Below are 27,219 nucleotides of genomic sequence, written 5' to 3' on the forward strand. Positions count from 1 at the left end.
AACAAATTAATTAATTTATTAAATTTGAATATGCATATTTCTGTTGTTTGTTTTAGTTTCTTATTATGGAGAAGTACTATGGTTATTTTTCTTTAGTACAGTTTAAAGAAATAATTATTATTCATAGAGTCTACTGTATCTCATTCTGACTAGATGTTGCCTTTTCGATTTACTCCCAAAAACTAGTAGTTTTACCCTAAAGTAGCTTTCAATCAAATTTCGTTCGATCAAAGGCCATTCGATCAAATGCAATTCGATCAAATGGGACCCGTTCGATCAAATAGACTCAAACCAAATCGTCGAAGGTTGAAGTTATTAACACACCTCATAGTAAATGATAATAGGTGCCGTGCTCTCTGGGCGGGTTCTTCAATTCAATTTTTACGAAACCCAATGATTTCTATTACGACAAAGTAGTTCACGCGTTATATTTCTCAACTGGCCCGAACAAACTTGGAGTTTCCGAGTACTTGTATATTAAAATCACCGCAGACAAAAATATAACGGGTCAGATATTGTAGGGGTATAACTACACCTTATTTCGACACCAATACATCGCCACACCTCTTCCGAAATTGAGAAATATTACGGTAAACCGGTAGATTACGTAAAATTTGTCGGGTTTTGAAGTGGTATCGTATTACTTAAGTATAATACGGGCAAATACAGCGCGATAGCGGAAGTAAATGAAAATATTCTTAAAATAAATATTGGTTGTTTATCCGTTTCTCCATTATCTCCACGGAGTGGAAATCTACGCAATCCTTTACGTCATCTTGAGCGAAATTTCCCGCTCACGGGGTACATCACGTTAGTAGTTGTTTTCGCCGTTTCGGGAAGATTCTCTTTGAACGGTTAAGGAGTCACCATTAAGTGGCAAAGGTCAAGGTCTTCTCAACAAACTTTACAAAGGACAATTTACTTCTTGGGTAATGGTCCTTTTCATTCCGCGTCTTAGCCGGAGGGGTCCGCGCGAAATGGCTTTTGGACAAAGAGCGTTTCGCTCGAAAAAAACAGCCATAAACAGAAGCGTTTCCAATTGCCAAAAACGAGGGAAACTTTCTTAAACAAAAAAGTGAAAAACGCGTTGTTAAGAATCGGAAAAGGACGAAACGGATCAACAAATATTCTTCTTCGTTTAAAAGTAAATTCGAAAAAGAGTTTTAAGCGCTATAGCGAAGAAACGGGAAGTCTTTTATTTTGTTTGGATTTGGAAGGTGCTCAAGTAAACATGACGTCGCACAGTTTGGGCCAAACTGAGCCCAAACCTGGCCAAAAGTCAAAACAATAAATCGCACGTATGAATTTTATTTTAATTTATAATATTTGTTTATAAACCACCGCACACTTTACCGGTGTTTGATTTTTGACTGCAAAATTTTATTCTCCACCAGGCTCCTTAGAAGTAGTAGAATTTTTTTTAGAAATTTTAAGTAGGAGTTTTGGCATAGTTTTTGGTATACATTCAGGCTTGATTTAAAAGGTAAAGATATTTTTTGTAGACTTTAGTTTTGGAAATATCAATACCAAGTAGATATCGATATTTTCGAGTTATGAAACTATTATACAAAGCCGGGTAATTCAAATAGTGTGAATTCTGGAAAACGACGGTAAAGGTCTTAAACTAATATATTCCTTTTAGAATTAATGTGACTTTTAGTTATGAATTCAGGTAGATTAAGTTAAATTTTTGATTTAAGTTCATGAATGTTCATTATTTCTCACAATATCGATTAAAAATTTTGCCAATATTTGCCTATTTTCTATTTTTTGTACAGATTTTCAAAAGATATATGAAATTAAAAAGGGTGTCCAATTTAAAAATGATCCATGGCGATAACATCAAAACCGTTGCCTGTGCTAATTTAAATGTTTGTGGCCCTTAACACGTGTTGGGGGACAGTTAAAAATAATAACATCGATGACCTTGAACCGTTTCTTCAAGGTCATTGAAAAATTATCTCGAGTACCATTAGATTTAGAAACTTACTTGATGACCAACTTGTTTTTCGACTTTCAATTGATCAAATTAATTCGAACCAACATTATGTAGACATGAAATATGATGAGGAACAACTTTCTAATTGGAACGAAGTTTCTAAATCTAACGATTCTCGAGATGATTTTTAAATGACCTTGACGACTTGGTTCAAGGTCATCGATGTTATCATTTTTAATTGTCCCCCAACACGTGTTAAGTGTCACAAAAATTTGAAATTAGTACAAGAAACGGTTTTTGAGATATTAATTTTGACCAGGTTTGGGCTCAGTTTGTCCCACTGTGCGTCGTCTAGGTCACGACTAACAGGGTTTTCGACGCTTTGACCCTCTATAATATCTTCAATAAGTTTCAATATCGCGTTTAGATTGGTGCAGCGACGAATCTAGGGATTGCGCCGAGCGATTGATTTGAGATAGCTAAATATATTCTTTCGATCTCCGAAAGTTATCCGACACTAGGTTGGCTCGGGTGGGAATCGCGTTACCTGGCTTGGTCGTTGAGTTTGGTGGTTGGAAGGCTGCTGGGTTTCTTGAGGGACGGACGAAGCGGTCGGTCCAATAAGCTGATGGAGGAGCCCGGTTTGGAAGAGTCGACGGAGGTTTTTCTCTTCTGCTCCAGCAGGGGACTCGTCACGTCGATGGACGCCACGCTGCCTCCGATGCGGAACTTCTTCCTTTCGCCTTTGGTGGACGACGGAACCTGAACGGAAATCGGAACGGAAATTTAACAGTAGCGATGAGCCCCAAATTTGGGTGAAATCGGTCTGCCGTTGTAATCTCTGTCTGAAATTTTTACTTGGTATATTTAAACGACAGAATGTTTGGTTAATATCAAACCGCCATACAAAGCGGTTAAGAATTTTACGAAAAATGGAATAAGCCTTTCTACAAAGTCATTACGCTTGCCGAACTTGTTTTAATGTATCGCTTTCGTCACGAGATACGTGGGAGTTCAGTTCAGTTTTGAAGGTTAGATCTTAATAAAAAAGACGACTCGTCGAATTCGTGTCTTGTTCAACTTGTTAAAATGTTTTTTTTTATTCAAAGAAGAAAGGGCTGATTGAGTCAGAGAAGACCGCGAGCCCGGCGAAGACACCATCTGAGTAATCAGGGCGAGATATGTGTAACGGCCACGCCAACGGAGGGATACGTGGGGACAGGGGTGGGGACACCCGTGGCGGAAGTATTCCGACCACCCGTTGGGGGATTGGTGGTCGTCCTCACACGGCCATCCACAAACTCTGCCTCCCGGACGCCTGGGATTACAGGAGTGAGCCACTACTCCCGGCCTTGTTAAAATGTTCCACGCGCTCTTTAATATTTTCGCGTAAAAGGCTCGCGCATTTTTTTTTCAGGGAGCACGCGCGAAATCACTCGAGCCCGTTTACGCTAAAATATCAAGATGCGCGTGGAACTTTTAAACCAAGTTGAATAAGAGATAGAGTTTATGCTAGCGTCTATTGGCTAGCATAGTGAAACGTCACTTCTACGTCACGAGTGACGCGCCCGATACATCTAAACAAGAAGGCCAATGTTACTTATAGAAAGGCCTAATAGGCGCTAAAATAAAACATCTTCCCAGAAATTTCCAAGAAGTAATATTTCCGACAGCCAGGACTCATAAGTTACTATTTATATAGTGCTTGTTGAAATATTAGAAAGCTGGAAACTTTTCTCGAACATAACATCGGTTTTTTGCTAAGCCTTAACATTCCAAAAAATTTACCTGGTTAAAAGGAAACACTTGTTGCATACCATACTGCAAAAGTATTACGTTTAGTTGTAAAGGAATTAGTTTTCATCTTTTTCCGAAAGATAATTTTATACGAAATGAATTAACTCTGCCTCCATGCAAAGATAATTTAAACTCGTACCCTAGATTCGAATACTGAGAGCTTTCCAATTGACGGTTTTGTTACGAAGTGCTTACCCTTTTCCGGCACGTGACCTCAGAAAAATCGGGCTCCATCGGTTGCGGTAAGGCGTAAACCATGGAGCGATTTTTTTCTGAGTTCCGGCGGGAAGTGGGTAAACGCTATCGGCAACGCGCGAGAGAGTGATTTCGAATCTAGGGTACGAGTTTAAATTATCTTTGCTCCACGAGAAGCCTTAAAATTGCCCGGTAATATAAAAATATTCCGTATAATTTTAATTATTTATACCATAAGAGGATGATAATAATAATAATATTATCTTCTTATACTTAGTTTTAGTAACATTATATATTTTACCTTAAAATATATTATCGAAAATTAACATTCGTATGTGAGCCGACGCATTTCTTATCTGACGCAAAATTCTCATGAGGGCAAAAACGCGTCTCCAATTGGCTTCTATGTGACTTTTTGGCTAGCCATTTTAACCGTTTAACCGACCGACCGGAAATAGTTCCTTCCCAGATGAATTTAGAGGGGGGAGTAAAAACCGAGTATCTTTTATTGAAGCGTCCATAGGCGTTGGTCAAAATCCACCTCCCTAAAAAACTTAAATAATACCGGTATTTCATTGAATCCCTCAAGCTTATACGATTGAAACGAGAGCCGGTAACGTTGTTCCTCCGCCCCCTGTCATGCCGGGAAGAAATTCGACCAGCGTATGGTCAATATCCTTAGGTATAAATAAATACATGTTTATTGGGTCAAGTCAATTGGTTATTAGTTTTACATTACAAGGAGACATCCCGAAGTGGAACCCACCGATTTGGTTCAAACTCTGGGGATTGGTAGACCTTCTTGTAACTTGAAAAATCCTAAAGGGAATTTATTCAATGGGCAACCGTTTTGCCATGGCAACCAAAAATGTTTTTGACAACTCAAAATATTAAATTAAACCTCAAATTGATCAAAAGTTGATCAATTTTGATGTTTTTTTTAAATTTTTATCTATTTGTTCTATTTTTGGCAATTTCGAAATTTCGAAATTTGTTCAAATTTTTCACGGGGGGGGGGGGGGGGGGGCTAGGAATCGGTCAGAATCCCATGTTATTTTCAATGGGCAAATTTAAATTTTTGGTTGTCAAAAACCTTTCTCGTTGCCATGGCAAAACTGTTGCCCATTGAATAAATTCCCTTTAGGACTTTTCAAGTTACATGAAGGTGTACCAATTCCCCGAGTTTAAACAAAATCGGTGGGTTACACTTCGGGTTGGCTCCTTGTGAGTAATAACAAGAATGCATTCAGGTTAATAGAGAATATGTGACCGCAATTAAAGCTTCCATTTTCATGACACCCGGGAATCAAGACGCGAATTGGGTGCTGCTCACTCATTCTCTGTTTATCTAAATACATTCTTGGTAATAGGTAGGAGTGACCAATGTTTTCACTGCTTCGTAAGAGCTTGTATAAATTTAAAGGGAATATAACCTCAGGTATTTGGTGTGGAACACCAACGCTTGCAGCTCTGGCCGCTCTTGCCTTTGGCTTTAAAAATGTTTGGCGCCACTGTACAGGGACATTTGAAAAATTGAAGGGGTCTTCCATAAAGATAGCTTTGCAGGTTATATTCCCTTTAAGGATTCATATTCTGTTGGAATTCAGAATTTCTAACTTTAAAGGGAATATAACCTCAGGTATTTGATGTGGAACACCAACGTTTGCGGCTCTAGCCGCTCTTGCCTTTGGCTTTAGAAATGTTTGGCGCCCCTGTACAGGAAAATTTGATAATTTGAAGGGGTCTTCCGTAAAGATTGCTTTGCAGGTTATATTCCCTTTAAAATCAGTTGTGATAACGCCATTTGCGAAAACAAAAAGAGATAATTTGAAGGTTCAAACACCGAACGAAATTCCAAAACAAGAAAATCTAAGTTGAACGTTTTATCGAGGATTATTTACTAGCCGGCAGCCAAAAACGATGACTCACAGCGTTGTAACGCGATATTATTACGCTGTTGGGTGAATAGTAACGTAACCATAAAGCCATATATATGTAAGTACCCTTAACAGCAAAATGTATAATAACATTACTCAACAGTGGCTGGCCCGGGGTAAACGAGACAGGTTTTTACGTATAAAATTAGAGGTGCGAAAAAATTAAACTTATGAAATATTTTTTCAAATCATAAAATTTTGAGTAGAATTTAAATGATATGGTGGGCGAACGTGTGTAGGTCAGATTATTTTGTAATACCCGTTTTTATATTTTAGTGTTCAGGTGTTTCTAATACGTTTCGGGGGGGGGGGAGTATAATTAGTATAGCGGAGAAAATTAATATTATTATTTATCAAACCGTTGAACGAATGGTTTAGATTATTTTACATACCTCCGCATTGTTCACTAACGGCTGCAGTTAGAAAGTAATTGTAGAAATTAATTCGCTCCTGACGGCTTAGTAATTAGGGTGGAGTTGAAAAACAATTTGAAAATTTTTCCCACGTCAAAATGAATAATGTATTTATTTAACAAATTGATTTTTCAAAATTATCTAGGCTATACCACTTTTTAACGTTATATTTTAATGAAGCGGGTTTAGGGGACACAAGCTCCTTTTAAAATATTCCGAACCGACTTAACTAATGACACCTAGTTACAAAAACTTAGGACGCGTTACGACACAAGTTGAAGACGCGCTATTTTTTATTTTAGTATTATTATTTATAGCTTGTTAGTCATTGTTCCAAGAGCGTTAAATTTTGGCTCAACTCCTTGAATCGCAAATATTCATATTTATTAGAAACAGTAAGTCTAACCCTTTCAATTAAAGGGGAACGGCCAAGCTTTTCCAAATATGGCCTTATTTCCGTATCAAAAGATTAACAAGACGTTCAATATACTAACACGTACCTTTTTTTGTCTTGAAAAAATAGCTTTTGGCCCAAAAAGTTGAAGCGAAAAATAACGCCAGGTGTTTGGGTTTGAATTTTCGCCGCCATCTTAGGGGCTGCCGCCAGCGCCCCAAACCCCATATGAGTGATTTGCGAACTATCCTAACTTTTAAAATCGCGCAAGTTAGGCTTAAGGTCTCTTATCACTGGAACGCGCCGCGCGTGCAAAACAAATTTTTCGCGTCTTCAGCAGCGCGCGCCTTTACGTTGTTTTTCTGTCTCACCGACTTTTCACCAGGTGTCGCGGCGGACGCGCGCTTTTCGATTTCCCGAAATTTCTTTATTTAATTAAAAATTAACCACTCAATATTTTTTGATGCGGTTTTCGAAATGAATTTCAGTTTTTAATGGGCTATAGGGCTATCTAACTGGTTAAAGTTTGGCCGTTCCCCTTTAAGTATATCGTTTTTACGAGAGAAGTATCTAGAGAACAGGATACATACAAAATCAACATAAAATTATCGCTCTTCAGATTTGTAGATGAAATACTGATGAAGAAACTAATTACATCGTAACAAAAGTTGCATAATACGATAAGTACATAATACTTCCTATTGTTTTAAAGCTCATTTTCTGACTGAACCTTTTCTCGGAAATGATAATCTCGCCAAGCTCAGATTTGGACTCTCAACCAAACTGAGTAGTATATTATCGTCCTTTGTAGTAGTGTATTTCCCCTCGGGCATATTTGGACGCTAGGGGACTCTGCGCTGAGAATTAAAGTTTGATTGCGCAATAGCTCTGAAAATCAGTTCGGTGAAAAATTTTACTAATTGCCATATTTATTGTTATTATATTACTTATGATCGTACTCATAGTTCATTCGGTCGCTGCATCTTCCTATTTAAAATTTTCATACTGATTTAGCATTTTATGAAACGTAAACCATTGAAGACCTGGCGCCATCTGCTTTACGAAATTACTTTTTTACGGTAAAAAGGCATCAACAGAATGCTGCTTTAAAATGTAAGTTACCGATATCTATGAACTCGTTACATTTTAAAATTACAACCAATTTTTAATTAAAATCAGTCATTGTAGACCTAAATAATAGTCGAAATTTGTCACCACTCGCCGAGCATAATTGAAATCTAAAAAGGCGGAAAGCACGGACATGGAGGCCATTGTAGGATGTAAACCAAATCCTCCGAAACATTCAAAATTATCTATCAGCCAATGATATTTTTACCCGTATGATGTCATAACGGGGGCGGAACAAATTAATATTTTTTAAATCTGTTTTTACTTAATTTAACTAATTGTTTTAACTAAAAAAAACTTGGTTCAGTATTAACGATTCCCTTAAAAATTAGGGATGCACCGATATATAGTGGGGTGGCGGAGTGGTTAGCACTTTCGCCTTGCAACAAGAGGAGCCGGGTTCGATCCCAGCTTGGGATGAAAACTCGTAACAACTCCTTCTACGTTCAGTCTGCAAGTTATCTCCCCACTGGTTTAAGGTGTTTTCCCCGAGCTCTTTGGTTCCACTAAAACTAGTTGAGGTTAAAGGTATTAGTGAGTGTAGGGAGCTGTTGGCTCGCGTGGCTTGCCATCACCCTCCAACGCATTGTAACCCGGCCACCTGAATTAAAGGACTTAGGCCTAAGGGTATTAGCCTAGCTGATTACTATTTTTCTAATGTCGGTATCGGCCAATATACCGACATATTAGAAAAACATTTAAAAATAAGAAAATTCTCGATTAACGAACTAATGATAATATTTTATTTGATTGGCCGCGCCACGGACGCCAGACTTCAGAAGCTAGATCATACCTTTTTTTAGACGAGTGTAAACCAATACAAAACAACGATATTCGATTTGTGATAGAAAATATGTATCACGTAAAATGAAAAAAACATTCGGATATGCTCTTAACTTTTTTAAATTAAAAATTACAATAAAATGGTATGACAGTGCAATGAACCGTCTTTTACAATGATTTTATCATATACACTACTGTTATGATAGATAACTTTGTTAATATCGTCTGATATTACCGCCGATATATCGGCCACGAATCGCCGAAATATCGGCTGTACCAATATCGGTGCATCCCTATTTAACACAAGGCGCGCATTTTCGCAGTTTTCAATAATGGCGATTTTATCCCGAAATTTAAGAACATTTACAGTATTTCTAACTAACGACGTAAAATGTACGAATTACACCGCGTACGAATATTTACTTATTTTATAACCCCTCTTTTCTGGGTATACTAATTTCGGCCAGTCACAAGATAAAGTAGTTAACCCCGCACTATTTTATCTTCCAAAGAGAAGGTAAAGGTTTCAAGCAAATTACACGAGCAGCATTGATACTTCCGATGTGAGTATTAATATTTTTACGAAAGCAAAATAAACATTTGGTAGAGCGGTGGAATATTTCTCGCGGTGAAAAACTAGCTTTCCGAAGCGTACATAACCAATTAAGAAGAAATTTATTGAAAACCGGTTTGTTCGAGTTAAATTCGGCTCTACCCGTTTTTCATTTTCGCCAAAAAAATAATGGAATTTGACGTTGAACCTAGAAAACGGTCGTTGTAAGGGCGGAGGGGGGGGGGGGGGGAGAGCCTTTACATAATCTAGTTTCAAAACATCGAAATGTTGCCTCATCAACTTTCCGGCCTCTCCTCGAAAAGACCGCTCCCACGTACGGGAACCCTTGAAATTTCGCGGGATCATATTTTCTCTATTTAAAGCCTTTGTTTTTAGAAAAACACAAAAATTATGAAGGTGCCAAACTTAAAGGGAATATATCCCGAGAAGTGAAGGTCAAGCTTTCGTAAATACTCACTCGCGGCGCGATAGTCTAGAACAGTGACCAGCGTTGCCAGACGTACGATAATTATCGCACAGTGCGATAATTTAATCAAAATTTTTAGGGCGTACTATAATTTTCATGGCGTACGATATCGTACCATTATTTCGATAATTCTGCCTCAACGTACTATAATGTACGATAATCTTTATATTTTTTTTAAAAACCTACGAACGATTTATATTTTATTATTAGTTTATATAACTTTTCTACTTAAAAATGAATGATATACATTTTCTGTACGCGTAGTCCAGAGTGTGAGTTTATTACTCCTAGCTATTACCGCATTTTTTTAAACATTTTTAAACATATTAAGTTCAGTTAATAATGATAATAGACATTTTGTTTATTTCCCTGAAATAAAACTCCTGTAGTGCTTTAAAAAATCATCTAAATTCAACGCATTTATGTATGAATTAAAATTTATCGCCAAAAAGAAATGTACGATAATTTTCCAGGAAAATCGATAATTTTTTGGCCTAAGTACGATAATTTCAGATTTTCGATCTGGCAACGCTGACAGTGACGGAACCCTTCGCTATCCGAAACACCAAATCCGCGGAACACCTGAAATTTTTGGAATGAAATAATTTCCCGGGGAAAACCAAACCGCCTCAGATTTCTATATGATTTTTTATTTATTATAAAATAAATTATTATTTATAATTATTTATAAACAAAACTGCAGGATTATCAATTTATTAATCAAAACAACACAAATATAAAGTAGAATAGGCTATAGTATAAATTTGGGTTTTTAACCTTTTTATATATTTCTTGAAATGTTTCCGCGGTACCCTTGGAGCCATCTCGCGAAACCCTGGGGTACACGGGTTGAAAACCCCGGGTCTAGAACGTAGTAGATTCATTCTACTGGGATGTGTGTAAAAATATCTCGTTACCTTAGTTTAAGATCTTTGGGAGATAAACGCTCGCAGCAGGATTTTCTTAAGACTGTCGCGCTACACGTGAGTAATTACCGAAACTTGACCTTCCCTGCTACGGTTATACTCCCTTTGAGCGGAATATAGCCTAAAAGGCATTCGTTACGGAAGATCCAAGTCATGCCGGGAGTAGTGGCGTACTCCTGTAATCCCAAACGTCTGGGAGGCAGAGTTTGTGGATGGTCGTTTGAGGAGGACCACCGATCCCCCAACGGGTGGTCGGAATACTTCCGCCACGGGTGTCCTCACCCCTGTCCCCACGTATCTCCCCGTTGAGAGAGAGCGGCTGATATTGGAACCCTTAATTTGGGGAGGCGACAGAAATCGCTTCATTAACTTAGCTCGGAGTAATTGGTGAGCAAACATTAACTTCATTGGCTCTCCGAGTTTCAAATTTAAATATCTCCAAAACCGTTGTGGTGCCAATTTTAAAAAAGTGGTGCATAGTATAGTGTAAAATAGGTGCAATATTATCTGATAGAATTACTTTAATTTTAAAAATATGATGAGCTAAGATACAGAAGCTGGACAGGAATACTACAAGCTATATATCCTTTAAATAAGTTTTTAATCTCCCGAAATAAGTAGAACAAATCGAATGGTTGCAGTTTTTCAAGAAAGTGAAAATAGACGAACGTGGTTTGGTCAAGAGCGGTCCCGCGCATCAACGCTTATTTTTGAAAGCGCCGAAAATAATTAACTTTATCAGTCTTGGTGGCCAATGAAATAAAACAATAATCACGTTTAATCTTGGATAATACAGATCACGGTTTAGGAAGATTGATGGGTTTCGCGGAGATTAACAGCTCGATTCGGCAGAGAGATAAAAGCAAATGCCGTTTGGGCGTTAACTACTCTCGGCGGATTTGAAACGAGAAAGCAAAAATAGATCGTTTCTATTTTCCAAACATTTGGCCGGCTTAACCTAAAAGTGCCACACTAACCAAGAAAAATAACTATTAACCCAAATTAGTTTCGTATATTTTTTACGACACCGTTACGGTTCGCAAAAAACCTCGATATTTGTAATTCTGACGAAAATATCGCCAAGATATTAAGTAACTTTATTTTATGGCGAGATAAATTAAACTAAAAAAATTAATATCTTTCTAAAAAAATCCTTTTCTTTCTTTAAAAGTTTGTCCAAAAGTTTTTTCTCAAAATGAAAACATTCAGAGGGGAAAATTGATTTTCGAAGACGGGCAGCTCATTTAAATTCGGAAACTGGATTAATAAAATAAATTAGGTTGTATTTTCTTTTCCTGGGATGCTGTTCCTAGCACTGAGTAAGAAGGGTAAATTAGGAAAAACCAAAAAAATTGACCGTTTTTTTACTCTTAAAGAGTTCCACCAAGTGGATGTCTCTCAAATTATTAAAAAAAAATTATACCGATATGAAGGCGTTCACAAAATGTACCCCTCCCTTCGTAAGAGGAACAAATTACGCAACAAACAATTATAATACAGCGTTCTTACCGACTTGGAAAACCTGGAAACATCAGGAGATTCAATAATCGAGAAATTCCTATAGAAAGTTTTGCCCGAAGTTTTTATAAAGATTTGACTATTAGTTAAATCTTAATAATGAAATGAATATAACACTTCGTGAAAATATTGGTTAAATTAGGCTAATTAGCAATGACAAACGAGAGCGGTACACTAGGTAAGTATTCGTTACATAATGAGATGAAACTTAAGTAAAACTAATTTGCTAACAATCATGTTCATTCTCAATTTGTGACACTTTTATTATTGTTTTATTGAGGATATCTTAAAGCATTAAGTGCCCTTGAACCTGAAAAAATTAGGGAAATATCAGTGGAATATCAGGGAAATTGGTTTGCCAATACTTTTATGAACCCTATGAACCTTCAAATTATTCACTTTCATTCAAAACTAAATGTTTATCGCTAATAAGCTAATCATGCAATTAGAAATGATAAAAACAAGAATGAATTGCGACTACAACTTAAAATAACATTTAGTAGCCTCTCCCTCCCCACCTCTTTTACCGCGTTCATTTTGTGTAAATTGTTGGTGGCCGTCTCTAAATAAACACCTGGCGTCAAAAACAACGCGTTTATTCTTCGAACACGAGCGTGGCGCGTAAATAATATTTTTAATAATATGCAAGGTGGTTTAAAACTAGACTAATTTAATTTTCAAACAAGTAACGTGGCCTTCTTGTTTAAATGTTGCTCTTACATCACATAGACAATATAAATAAATAGACGCCTTACGCGGAGTTTGATTTGCCAAAAATATACGGGAGCGATAACTAGCAGACAACCGGCAGTTGTTACGTATTCCTGCGGTACTACGTGTAAAGCGCCACCTAACGCTTAAGAATATTTATCGGGTTTAAAATCAGACGCAAAAACTTGAGCGGTGAATTTGAAAAACGGGTAGCACGTACTACGTTTATGACTTAGGTAACATGTTTTATAATTAAATACCCAAGTTTTTGTGTTTTTTTTTGTTTAAAAAGAAGTAGTAAAGGTGTTTTCTACTGAAAATTAACTTTTCAACAAGAAAAAAATACCGGAAAATGTTTCATTCCATAAGTAGGATTAAATTATAATATTATTTAGATAATTATTCATTCTTATTTAAAATCTTTATATATAACTAAAGGTTTCCCTTATCAAAACTTTCGTATTAACCGCCCGTAGAATTTTTTTTTTATTATTATGTCACACTATAATCTTGTGTCTATTTCTTTATTATGTCTATGATTTTTACAAGACTATGAGCGCGCGCTACAGTCGCGAGGAGGATAGCTTTTTCTAGCGCGCGTGCAAATCGCCCGTGCGAAGAACACTAATAGCATTTTCCATTTGATTGCTCAAGATTCGCTCTGAATCTGTCTCTGACGTCATAGATCTCGCCCCAATCCACAAGAGTAAAACCGCAAATGGAACATTCCATGAACATATTCCCGCGCTTTGTTGTTTTTCGTCTGCTAGTAATTTGAATTTTCGCGTCTCGGTCTGCCATTTGGCCAAAAAATCTAAAAGGAACACGCGAAAATTTGCTCCGATCTCGATCCGTTGATCTGTTGAAATAGGAAGATCGGCTTTGGGCGATCTCGGAGCACCCGAGAGCAGGAAATGGAACACGCGAAAATTGATCGGAGCAGATCCGAGCACGCTAATGGAACATAAAATGTTGATCAGAGCCATCTACAGTGCTCGAGAGCAGACAAATGGAAAACGCTATAATAAATCTGGGTCTTGTGACGTAAGAGCAACATTTTAACAAGTTGGGCAAGACCCCTTTTTTATATAAAATCAACTCTACTATAAAAAAGTAAAAATTTTTACAAAATTGCGATCGGTTCGGTTGTTACAAGCAATTTAACCATTTGGTACCGCGATTGTGTTAGTATGAGATTTACGATGATTTAAAATCTTACGCTTTTACATGCATCTCGACAACTCATCGCCAAAATAAAATGTAAAAAACTGCGGTGGTAAAGGGGGTTAAAGTTACCAATTTTTCAGGAATGATGATTCTTCGTACAGTAAAACTTAAGAATCTGGATATAGACCGACATATAATTTTTCGGCGTTTTTTTAATAAATGAAACTAGAGAAAATTGACGGATTTTGAAATGACGTTTTAGCGCGCAACACTACAGAAAAATGTCTTGGGCACACATCCTTCTTTGCGTGCTTTTTTGACCATAACATGTAGAGTTATTTTCACGCGCAAAATGAATTTTAAAAGCCGTCAATAGTGGTGCTGGGGTTAGATGTCGGTTTCCACTCAATTCTCCAAATCTTGAACTGTTATAACGAAAGTTATTAGAATAGTACCACATCGTTCAGACTTGCCGAATTATCCACCCTGTTAACACGAAGAGACTGATATCATTCCAGAAAAATTTGTAACTTTACCACCTTTAGAGTTAGAAGCCTTTTTTCCATTTTTTTGCGATGAGTTGTCGAGATGCGGTGTATCTTAAGACGTAACTTTTGAAATCGCCTTCAAATCTAATACTAACATAGTACCGATTGTTTAATTTGTTTATAAAAACCGAACCAATAAGAATTTGGTAAAAATGTTTTTCACTATTTTATAGTATTGTTCACGGTACGTGTGTATCAATTTCCAATTGATTACCATGCGCTCCCAATAAAGTGCCATTTCAGTCTGTCGTGGTTTTAGCACAGCGCAGCAGCTGACGAGTAGGAGTAGAGGTGAAATTCCTATCAGCTGAATATATTATTCGTTACACTAATGACAGTACGGCACCCATTATTTATTGTGGCGCCATCTTAGTTAGTTTAACGAAATACTTCTTAGGTTTTGTAGAACTTGGAGAAAAGGAAATTACATTCCAAGCGTTTCTATTTTCCGATAGTAGATATCGTCTGAGTAAAATAGCGTTATTTTATTGACAGTACGGCACCCATTATTTATTGTGGCGCCATCTTAGGTAGTTTAACGAAATACTTCTTAGGTTTTGTAGAATTTGCAGAAAAGGAAATTACATTCCAAGCGTTTCTATTTTCCGATAGTAGATATCGTCTGAGTAAAATAGCGTTATTTTATTGACAGTACGGCACCCATTATTTATTGTGGCGCCATCTTAGGTAGTTTAACGAAATACTTCTTAGGTTTTGTAGAACTTGCAGAAAAGGAAATTACATTCCAAGCGTTTCTATTTACCGATAGACTACGCCACGTAAGTAGGCGTTTTTCCTCGGAAAAATTACGTAGTCGGTCGACCGGTTCAAATTGCCCTTATGTCTCCCTATCGGTACACCACTTCATCTAGAAGTTCTAAAGCTAGGGGTTTCTATGGTACTACCGCCGAGGGGTCGGACATTTGGCCAAATCCCGTACAACATTTGGAAAAAAATTCACGAAATTCAAAATCCAAGAATTTCGCTCCCATAGACTTTGTATGACAAATCCACAATAAAATATCCTGGATTTTAAAAAAATACAAAATCCCGTACACAACAGGCAAGTGTTCGACCCCTCGACTACCGCTTAATATATATTTCAATACTTTTCTTAATCATAATATTTAATTAATAGGCCTAAATTATACCTAGACGATAAATTGGCAGAGTTATTATTCCTCTTCTATATTTTCCATGTATCAGTTTATGTTTTAACGAAAAACTTATTGCAATCACAACTTTAACAAGATGGCACAGGCCAACTGAGGCCATAATAGTAGCCTCCCCCTGCCCTTTATTATCGTAATTGTGGCCTCGGTGGTCGCTGAGAAATCTAGGGCCCAAAGTTACGGCCCATGATGGTCCAACGGGTATCACGCCTGAGAGAGTTTTTCATACCCCATTCATGGGCGTATCGTTCATTTTTGCCACCTCAGTGGTCGCTGACAAATAAATTGGCCGTTTCGCGGGTACTTTTACGTCCGAACTTTATTCGCGGGGCGAAAAAACCCCCTTTGATCAACAACAAAGGTTCGGCACTGGTATAGATAGATGGAGAAAACTAATAACGATAAAACGCCGTATCAATTAAATTTTTCTTGAGTGCCGTTGATGAGCAATCGACTTTTCGCGGTGTCCCTTTTGGAGCCAGCGCCGCGGTGTATTTACGACCACCAGCACCGACAACGTCAAGAGTGAAAATAACAGCCTCAATCCCTCTAACTAGAGGGGTGAGGCTTAACAAGTCAGCCCAGCCGTAATATTAGTTCCACATCGGCCAAATGTATGGGACTCCAAGGGCCCCAATGGGCATCGCTATCGAGATAAAATTTTATACCTCATGAATCGACGGTTTCCAAGAAATAACTTCATTAAATTTAAGGGCCCCATTGGGCCCAAACGGGAATCGCGTCTCTGAGAGTTTCATACCACATTAATGGACGTATAGGTCGTATTTGTCGTCTCAGTGGTCGCTGATAAACCAAGGGCCCAAAGAACGCTTTTAATTGAAATTTTTTACTCAAATCGAATTTTTTGAGATACCTGGTTTTGGACATACGGTAGTGACAAGTTACAACACCCTATAACAACGCAATTAACTCGCGAGAAGGTACAGTCCTTCATATTTAAGAGCCAAAAAATGTGCATTTATTTATGGCAACGGCACTGTTTAGTGTGATATGTTCGCAGGTGATCTATAGGTACCCCAGGGCTCCCACCAAAATCTGGAAAAAATATAGGGAAATAGGAGATTTTTCAGGCTAGAAATAAGGGGAAATAGGAACCAAATTTTTAAAAGTAGGAACCAAATAGGGACTATTTTAATAAAAAAATTAGATAATTATTTAAACTTTAATTTTTACAAAAATGACTTTAAAATAGGATATTTCTAAAACTGACTTAGTTTTAATTTGTAAAAATATTTTATCACAAATCTTTACTCAAACTTATATAGTTCAACTTTACGACATTGAGGCTAATTATGAATTTTACCGAGTATTTCAACTTAGCCGAGCTCTTGACGCCACCTAATGTAGTAAATTAAAGCTCTAAACGTGAATCGATACAATTCTGGTTCAATATTATAAGCCGATGGTACTTTTCACCAAATTTACTAGAAATAGGGTAATTTAGGTACCAAATTCCAATTTTAAGGTGGTTTAGGGACCTCGAAAAAAAGTAGGGGCTTTTAGGTATTTTAGGGACCTGATGGGAGCCCTGGTACCCAAAACCATCACCGAAAAAATAAATTTAATTAAGTATTTTTGCGGCCAATTTCGCTAAGTCACTTACACAGACTGCGTTAGTTAGTAAATGTTCGGCGAAAATTCGAAGAAGGGGTGCCAAATCCCCCCCTAATTCGTTTAAAATTACGGGATTGTGTTTGAACGGACGGTAGAGACGATCCAGATAAATATCCTTAAAAACGAGCGACATTGATTAGTAGTTCTGGGAAATAGTTATTAGAGTGCGTAAAAAAACATTGGAACTTCAGGAGCGGTAATATTAGAAGCTCTGCCAAATTGTAACTAATAGTTTAAGTAGAGGAATCTTGGCGCTGCAGGTAGCGAGTAGCCTTATAAGCATTTTTAAAATGAAATATGTTGATACGAAGCCCTGATAAGAAGTCATGAAAGGTGTTGCAAAGTAGGACGACGACGACTACTACTACTACTGCTACCACTACCACAATTCAAAGAAACCAATAGTTACATATTTCGATATGGAACTAAAAATGAACAGAACGTTTAAGCTTGGAGCAACAAACACACAAGGAGAAAGCAACCCGTCAAAAGTCGTGCACTTTCTTGGGTACATTTTTCATTGGTTAGACGCTTTAACGCCTGCTGCCGTCGGAAGGGGAAAATTCGGAAACTGTCTCCCCCCACTGCCCGAAAAACGTTCAGCGAAAAGGCTCGTCCAATGAAATTTGTACACAACACTGCGTTAGCATGTTAAAGGCTAGCTGCGTTATCCTTGTGTTTGTTGCTCCTAGGTTTAAGGAATAATAACGGAATTTATCGCAGACCTATAGGCGAATTACTTTCATAAACGTTCACGATAAATTTAAATCTTTTGGCACATTGACCAATTTCTTGACTTTACCCTATATTTCCTGGCCTCTGTTTTCGAAAATCACGACATTAACGTTAATATAATTTCACAGCTGTTACGGCAAAGCAACCTTTCACTTACAAGGACAGTACCCGAGGTGTTTATTGCCGATTTTGTTAAAAGTCGGGCGTAATGTAGACCTATACGAGATATGAAATTTCCCAAAAGGAGACGTTGCATTACCCATTCGATTTGTTATGGCAACCGAAATTTTTTTTGACCACTTTAAACAAAAAATCTCCATTTGAAAAAGCATGGGATTTTCTCGGTTTCACAGGGTACGTCCTACGATTTTTTAATTTGAAAATCACGAATTGGGTAATTTGGATCACATTTAGGTAAGTAAGTTTCATCAAGTTTGGTTAAATTGGAACATTTTTGGGGTAAATTTTAACACTTATTTTGGTTTTAAGTGGTCAGAAACATTTTCGGTTGCCATGGTAAATCGAATGGGTAGTGCAACGTCTCCTTTTGGGAAATTTCATATCTCAGATAGGTCTACATTACGCCTGACTTTTGAACAAAATCGGCAATAAACACCCCGGGTACTCTCCTAGTTCGAACAAACGCATTATACCATGACATTAGACATACAATATAAAAAAGCGCGATGAATTGCGTGCAAAGGCTTCCTGATGTGAAAAGGACGAGATAACACTCCATACACCAGGGTTCTTCTAACACGAGAGTTCCTTATCGCGCCGCTTAACAATGCGTGCCACGAAAGAGTTTGAATGCTACTTTCTATTAGGAACAAAACGCCGCGACGACGCAAAAAATCCCCGTTAGGCCTAATAAATATTTTCGCGTCACGGGGTTGTTTCCCCCAAGTGAAAATCAGCCTTTAAACTCGCGGCGTTCCGTGATAAACGCGGTCCGCATCGAGAGTGACGTCTATCGGAAGCGGTTTAATAATAGCGACCACGCGCCCGACTAATGTCCGATTCGCGACAGGGAAGTAATTGGAGAGTGAGAGAGAGATCGCGGTGCCCGCAAATCATCCGGGCGATAATTTTGACTCTTCGCGGATCGACACAAAGGCCTAAAAGCCTTCGCTAAGTTCGCTCTACCCTAGACTGTGTGGCACGCGTCGCCCACTTCTTTTTTTTAATCTCAAAAAGCCAAAAAAAAAGGTTCGGTTGGCCACAGAGATAATTCTTCTATTTATGTTTCTATGGTTCTTGGCTTCGGTTCAAAAAAGCAAATCCATTGTTCGTTGGCGCGGCATCCGGATGAATCTAACTTTCAGAATGAGAGCCAGTCATCAAATTAGAAGTCAAGCGCCAGCCAGTTCTATTTCCGTGAAATATTTAATCGAAATTCGACGCCTATTCTTACGCGGTTGTTAGTGAGCATTCTGCTAAATTGGGATTTCCGTAATTAACGCTATTTACTTACAAGGAGACATCCCGAGGTGCTTCTCCCGATTGTTTTCATATTCGGGGGTTGAGTAGACCTTCATGTACCTTTGAAAGCTCCTTAAGGTAAAATTTCAATGGCCATTAGTTTTGCCATACCAACCAAAAATGTTTTTCAGAACTCAAGTTCAAACTTGCTCTATGTAAAATAGCATGGGGCAATCACGCGTTGTAAACCCTTACGATTTTACCGAAATGTTATTGATTTTTCCAATTTTTATCGATTTTGCCAAAATTTTAATTTTTTAATTTTTCGAAAATGGCAAAGGGTTACAATCGGTGATTTTGCCATGCTATTTTACGTAGAGAAAGCAAGAATGTATTTATTTATACTCAGGGATAATGAATATATCGAGACTATCGACGGACACGTTGAGGCCCTAACCCCGTCACGCTAAGGGGGTCGGGGAGGGGAAAAGGAGGCGGTCTTATTTTTTGCGTCCTCGCAGCAGCGTTAATCGCGTCGAACCAATGATATTGCAGTATTATTTGATTTTATTAAAGCGGAGGAGCATACCGGGGGGCCCAACGGGTGGAATTGGAGAAACGCTAAAAATAATCTCGACATATTCATTCTCCCTGAGTGTAAATAAATAAATTCTTGGAGAAAGTTTAAACTTGAGTTGTTTTTTGGTTGGCATGGCAAAACGAATGGCCATTGAAACTTTACCTTAAGGAGCTTTCAAGGTACATGAATTTCTACTTAACTCCCGAGATTGACAAAAATCGGGGAGAAACACCTCTGTATGTCTCCTTGTTCGTTTCTCCATTGGTAAAGGGTAAATTTTGAATTAAATGTGTATAGGATAAATGAGCTTCTTTACGCTTATTAAATACAAAATAATAAAAAAGCTAATACAAATAGTCTTCAAGCGAAGCCAACGGATTGGAAGTGTTTAACACGCGTGAGCGAGAGCCCAACCGTTACGACCGAAAAAAAAACCAAAAGTTTCGATGGCGATCGCTTTAAACATCTACCGGTTCTCTAGACCGGAGTATTTGTCCCTCTTTAAAGGGCAACGCAAGTGGTCATGTAGGGGGGGAACTATGTTTTCTTCAAGGAGGATAGGAAGGGAGGCGAAGTAGGAGGGATGAACGCGCCAGCATCCTTGTAAGAAGCTTAGCGCGCTCGGCGGGAAAATTTCGGAAAAATGGCGCCAAGATTGCGGCCGCTACGTTACGTGTTGCCGCCATTTTTCCGAAATTTTCCCACCGAGTTCGCGCTAAACTTCTTACAAGGATCCACCCTACTTCGCCTCCCTTCCTATCCTCCTTGTTTTCTTCAACAAGCCGTAAGTAGGTTTTCCAAGGATGATTTTATACAGCGCGAAAGCCTTATTCTCCTTGGTGTAGCGCAATTTCGCTCTCATTCGCGTATTTTTTGATTTTCTGCGCTGAGTTAGCTCGCAATCAACGAACCCAGGAATTTAGGCCTAGCTTAATTTATTTATTATGGAGAAAAGAACTGGGTTGGACTTTGATATTTTCGATTTAACAATGTTTTGGAATAAAATTATTTGTGAATTGAATATTTTTAATAATGGAAGTTGAAACATTAGGCCTTGGACGCGGTAAATGTCTGCCGCTAGCCTCACATTGGATTAAGAAAATTCAACACCACACACACTCCTATATCCCGTCTCCCTTAACAATTTCCCTATCATTATACCCCGACAGAATATTTATCTTTTTTTATTACATTTATTTTGTAGAAGTTTAGGATCCGATTTGTTGGTAAGCACGGAGACTTCACTTTCCTCGGCCATTTTCGCGACTAAAGAATGCATGGAGGCGCATTTATACAAAATAAATTCGGCAAATATGGTTCTGCTTTTTTTACAGAGGGAAAGGCTATGGCAGATAGCGCATGCGCAGTCGTTCTTTTTATCTATAAGATAATTTACCCCCCTGCATGGTCACTTGCGTTGCCCTTTAATTCAGCCTGAGTGGCGGGCTGAAGAGGAAGAAGCCAAATAGGAAGGCGGGAAGGGCTCGGTGCTAGTAAAATACCAAACCAGGGACTTTCCCATCAGACCATTGTAACAACGACAAGCCATTCGTCGTTGGCCATCGTCTCGCGACAAACCAGAAGGTAACATTAGCTTGACAGGAATTTTCAAACAGATGGCGCTTCGAAATCGGCAATTTACATGACGTACGGTCTACGACTGATCGGCAGTTGAATACTAATAATCGTTAGTAGTGTTATTTAAAATTTCTAGTTCGTCCTCTTTGTTAAAATAGAAAAGTTTCACGTGTAAGGGGAAGCGTCAACGTGATCCGAATATCGCGTTATGAGCGCGAGGGCCAAAGGCTACTATGACTGGCCCCAGTGGAAGTGTACCGACTTTGGTCCTCGACCCCGACCCCGACCATCAAAAAATAAGTCGGGGTTGACCATTTTTCGGGGTGAAGGTTTTTATTTAAGGACGGTTGCACCCTACTAAAAAGAAAAGATCGGACTTCCCTTTTTTCGTGGGTGATAATGGAATTACACGAATGACCTTCGAAATGAGTCCCTCACGGGGTTTCGTTATTTTTAGTTGTAGTTTTAGAATCGATGTCTCGGCTGCAAAGTGCAGTGGTATTTTTTTTGTAACTTGTAAGGTCTGTCATTTGGGAACATTTTGAGCAGCGTTTAGTAAACTAGGTCATTTTCGTAATACATACAAATTGTTTCCCATCCCCGACCCCGACTTTATTTGGACGGCGTACGAACACTACCCAGTGGTACGAGCACACTGGTCATTTACAAAGCGCAGCGTACGAGATTGAGCGAAGCGGGAGCGTCAAAACGAGAAAGCCCGGATAGTGTTTTAAAGTTAAAAGGAACCACCTAGGACGAAACCGGTCTACAGTTGGAAATTCTGGCTATTTTATTTATTTTTAATTTAGTTTTTCACTCGAAGATCTATTGGTCCGAGTTTCGCGTCTTTTGTTTGCTCGAAGACCTATCGGTACGAGCTATGCAAGTTTTTAAATTTTCTTCAAATTTGTTTAGGGTTTAGCTTTTGTATCCCTTTTTATAATGGACTTATCTACTAATTCGCTAATTTGATCAACTAGTGTTTGAAATTGAAAGGTCAATTGAAAAGGACTTACGGCGATGTCGGACGCGCTGGTTTTCATGGGCGGAAGCAGAGGCGTCTCGGCCTCGTCACCCTCCCCCCCGCCGCTGCCGCCCGTGTTCTCGGGGGACGTTTTCTCCAAGGTCGGGTTGTCGTGGTCCTCTCCATCCACCTCCTCGTCGTCTTCATCGTCCTCGCCGAAAAGCGACTGCGACGGGCGACGCTTGTGATGGTGGAAACGCTGCAGGGGCTGGTGATGCTGATAGCTGCTGGTACGGTGCACTGTTGAGCAAGAACACGCGCGTCGGATTACCTCGACGGACTTCGTACTTTAAAAACAATCGAAAAGGGCTTCTCACTTTGATAGTCGTCCTCGTCAAACTTAGGCACTCCGGCTTTCTCGTTCTTGCCGAGTTCGTCGATGGAGAACTTGTCGCTTTTGGGGTGGATGATGCCCTCCATGGCTTCGTCGATGGACTCTTTCTTCCATCGACTGGACGACGCGCCAGAGTCCGACTCCGGCGAGGTCTCCCGCAATAGCAACTGGAAATATACAGGCATCCCTGTTAATACAAAATAACCAACTGCGCTACTGACTCTTTTGGAAGGAATTGGGGTATAGCCAAAGAATTACGCGGAATGAGTGAAATATTAAGAAAATAATCATAAAATTATAATACGTTATACGTAACCCATTCACCCTTACGGGCGTTACCTCGTTACGTAAGAGCTAAAATTCAGTTTGGGTAATAATTATTAGTACTAAAATACACCAACGAAATTTAAAATAAAATGTACCGATAAAACAATTCCACCCCAACAAAAAATTATATTACTTCTATTTGTTATCTGGAGTCAAACGCGTAACGGACCTACCTTTACAAATTTCTCCATAATTGCGTAAGTGAAGAGAAATTACATATATGGAAATTTGGGCTTTTGAGGTACGCTCATAATAGATTTCGACGAGCCGAGACAGTCCGTAATAAGGAGACTTTCAACGCCACCATTAGCGTTAAAAGAGTAACAATCAATACTTCTATTCGCGCTTCATCCGCCAGTGTCGTCAACTCGCTGAAAGACAACGAGGCAATCCGAGCGGACCAGACAATGATCGTATCTATAGTTGTCGAGGAACGCGAACGTGACAAAATAGGCGCCTTCGTAATAATTCCGCTTTACGGGGTCAAACTGGCGCGGCAACCTGTTAACAGGCCATGAATATTAAGAGGCACGAAACCAAGGCCTCGGCGATGCCCTTTCCCCGATTCGACTCGGAATTAGAAGAGTTTGCTAATGTATTCCGAGTGCGCTTTCTCCAAACGGAACAAAAGGATCGAAATTCATTTTTCATAGAAGCCGCCAACAGCAACGCCAGCCGGGATACATTTCAAAATGACTATTTTTAATCGTAGCAACGCGTCGTTACTGGAATGCTGATCTTACAAAAACGCACCCCTCCCCTTTCCCGTAGTCGCGCAAATTCACCCTATATATTGAATAAAATACAAAACAATTTTGTTTCATTAAAGTTTGAGACCGAGGAGCTTCCCATCCTACATTTTGTATAAAGAGTTTCCAAACTAAGATACTACCAAAAGTAATAATAATCAGCTTGGACAGTCGCTTTCAGCTTTTATTTTTCGCGGAACCCTTCGCTATCAGAAACACCAAATCCGCGGAAACCCCGAAATTTTAGGAATTAAATAATTTCCCTGGGTTTAGAATGGGCTAGATTATAAATTTGTTATTTGGGTTTTTAACCTTTTTAAATATTTTTGGAAATGTTTCCGCGGAACCCCGGGAGACATCTCGCGGAACCACGGGTTAAAAACCACTGAGCTAGGCTATTACCCCAAGTACTACCTTAAGCCCCATTCATATAGCGACTTTTAAAGCCATTAATTCAGGTGGCCGGCCTACAATGCGTAGGAGGGTGGCGGCAAGCGCTTCATGCCACGCGAACCAACGCTAACTATTACATCATTAACTTATGCTATTACCGTTAACCTCAACAAGTTTTAAGGGAAATGGGAAACCGCAGAACTAGGGGAAAACCCCTTTAACCGGTGGGCAGAGAACTCGCAAACGTAACCCACTCACATAGAGTGGAAGGCCATCAGCGAAACTATTTTAACTCTTTTCATACGCGACGTCTTGTTTTCGAGGCGTGAAATGAACAAGTTGGCCTGATGGTTATGTACAATATCTGGATTAAAAGTTTATACTCTAAAAAATGTAAAAATAAAACACCATCTCTCTTTGGACAAGGTGGCCCGTTAGGATGAATGTTTCATGCGCTTCCATAGGGCCTTCCATTCTCGCGAGTGGGTTACTCTATGGGAGTAACTCCGAGTTTTCAATCAGCGCCAAGTATAGCTAGAATGGAATCGGGCACCCCTCGCTGCGAGCCAAAAGTGATAAGCACTCCGCCAGAAATTAAGTCTGGCATTTGGAAGTGCCAGGTTCTTTTGGTTGGGTAAGGTCAAGTAAGTGAACTCCGTATTTTTATTTTCGGGCCTTTATTTCCTACGGCTAGCAAATTATGGTGATTGATCCCCAAAATTTCAATTTCTACACTTCCTATAATAAAATTCAGTTAAATTTTAAGGGGTGTAAAACCAACGTTTCTTTGGGCCCCCTCGGTAGGATTTTTGTAGTTTTTTCGGAATTTTAGGATATTGAAATCATATTTTATAGCTTTCATCAGATTTTTAGTTAAAACTTAAAAAACAATTACTAGGAAGCGTCTACAAAAGCGTAAATGGTTTTAAGAAAAAGGAGCGCGTTTTAAGTAATTCTATTGGTTTTTTGAGTCACGTGTTACTCAGAGCTCATTTAAACATGTCAACCGAAGTGCAAGCCCGAATTTCACGGTCAGACTTTTCTTTCGCCGTTACTCTAGTTAAATAATTAACGGTCCCTATGTTATAGGTCATTATCCACGCGTGGCTAACCATAACGTTCAAAAGTCGTCAAGAAAGTAAATTCGGAACAGCGACAAACACGAATTGTAACACGAGCATTTACGTTATTACATTTGACGAAATAATTTGCATATTATTACCATAACCCGCCTACAGAAAATTGGGGATTACATCACCCGTATAATACGCCTAAACGACATTTTAAATAGCTTTCCCAATAAATTAAAAACAAATTGGAATTAACACGGGGGGCGGGCGGAATTTCATTCAGCAGAAAATGACGAGCGAGGTTTCTGAAGAAACGCGTGGCTGGAAACGGCATAAAAAAGCGGATAATTTTCCGATTAATCATCAATGTTGTTTATTCGTAAACGCAAAAAATATTTACACCTAGAAATAACTAGAGACTAATATTCGAACAAGCCGAGCTAAGAAGTTCTTTGAACCCTTTTTTGTTCGCCCACACCACACCACATCGCGAAGTTACCACGCGAGTATTAAAAGTTACGACGATCAAAGGTCCTCTCTATATTTATTTTTATGGTTTATTGGAGTACGCGATATTAGCGGGAAATGATATACGACGTCCCTTTTTCGGCCGCGGGAACACAAACCAAACTTCATTAAGTGGATTTACGACAATAGGTGATCAGACAGAGGGTGACACTTACGTCGTGACTGCTGGCTTCCGAAGAGGAATGCTTGCGTTGATCCATCGCTGCCGAGCCAGGCTACGACCTCAAACGATCTCTCTTGTCCGGACGAACGAAATTGGATCCTATTCGGGAACGAAGTTGGCGTCGTTAAGTCCCGAGGTTTCCTCCTTTGGGAAATGTCTCGCAATTTTGAACAACACAAAAAACAAAAATCCTGTAAATATATTAAGTAATATTTAAGTGAACGATGCAACCCGAATTTCAAATCTGAGTTGATCTCTTTTATTATTATTTGATATATTTTTATATATTTCATATTTATATATTTAAGAGACGAAAAAAGGGTGAGCGGCCAAGAAACTCAATCGACACCATCGTACGACTATTTTGGAAAAGAATTTCAAAGGGAACGGTGACTGTTCAAAATTGGATTTTTGTGGCTTTTTCGCGATTGGACGTTTGACAAACGTCTTTTGCTAAAAAGACAACATTTGATTGTCGTAATTCTTGATCGAATCTCCGGGAAAGTGAATTATTTGTTATCTCGTGGAAACATCTGGCTTTTTTTCCCTTTCTTTGGAATTCAATTTAAATGCCGCGCCCTCCCAATTCGCAATCGCTCTTCTGATTAATGAACGGATTTATAGAAACGCCAAAAAAAGCCCAACCTCATCGTTATCGAAAGAATAAAGAGTTATATTTCGTCACTGTTTCCCCAATATGCCGGAATGAGATATCAAAAGCTTTGTTAACCATGGATATTGATCAAATGATTAAGGCCTAAAATAAAAAACCTTTGGGTGAAACGAAGTTTGAAATAAACACCGTTAAGTGCGCTATTGGAAACAACAAAGTCTTTAATTCGCCCAATTGCAAACAACAAAGTTTTTAGTTCGCCCAATTGGAAGCAATAAAGTCTTTAATTCGCCCAATTGGAAGCAACAAAGTCTTTAATTCGCCCAATTGGAAGCAACAAGTCTTTAATTCGCCCAATTGGAAGCAACAAAGTCTTTAATTCGCCCAATTGAAAGAAACA

General features: G+C 38.8%; 1 protein-coding gene across 4 annotated transcripts in view; it reads right to left on the reverse strand.

Annotated features, from left to right (window-relative positions):
• LOC149948094 (band 3 anion transport protein-like) overlaps positions 1 to 27,219 on the reverse strand; it is a 61,092-nt gene that overhangs the window by 14,789 nt on the left and 19,084 nt on the right. For all 4 annotated transcript variants that reach the window (XM_090172919.1, XM_090172922.1, XM_090172921.1 and 1 more), the window contains exons 2-5: positions 26,199 to 26,397; positions 22,960 to 23,143; positions 22,635 to 22,882; positions 2,487 to 2,701 (exon numbers count right to left, since the gene is read on the reverse strand). In XM_090172919.1, the coding sequence (XP_090029045.1) occupies positions 2,487 to 2,701; positions 22,635 to 22,882; positions 22,960 to 23,143; positions 26,199 to 26,243 (692 nt within the window). In that variant the 5' untranslated portion in view covers positions 26,244 to 26,397. The remainder of the gene's footprint in view (positions 1 to 2,486; positions 2,702 to 22,634; positions 22,883 to 22,959; positions 23,144 to 26,198; positions 26,398 to 27,219) is intronic.

This window comes from Leiobunum rupestre, chromosome 4 (assembly GCF_980474605.1).
Source record: "Leiobunum rupestre chromosome 4, qqLeiRupe1.1.hap1, whole genome shotgun sequence".
Lineage (NCBI taxonomy): Eukaryota > Metazoa > Arthropoda > Arachnida > Opiliones > Sclerosomatidae > Leiobunum > Leiobunum rupestre.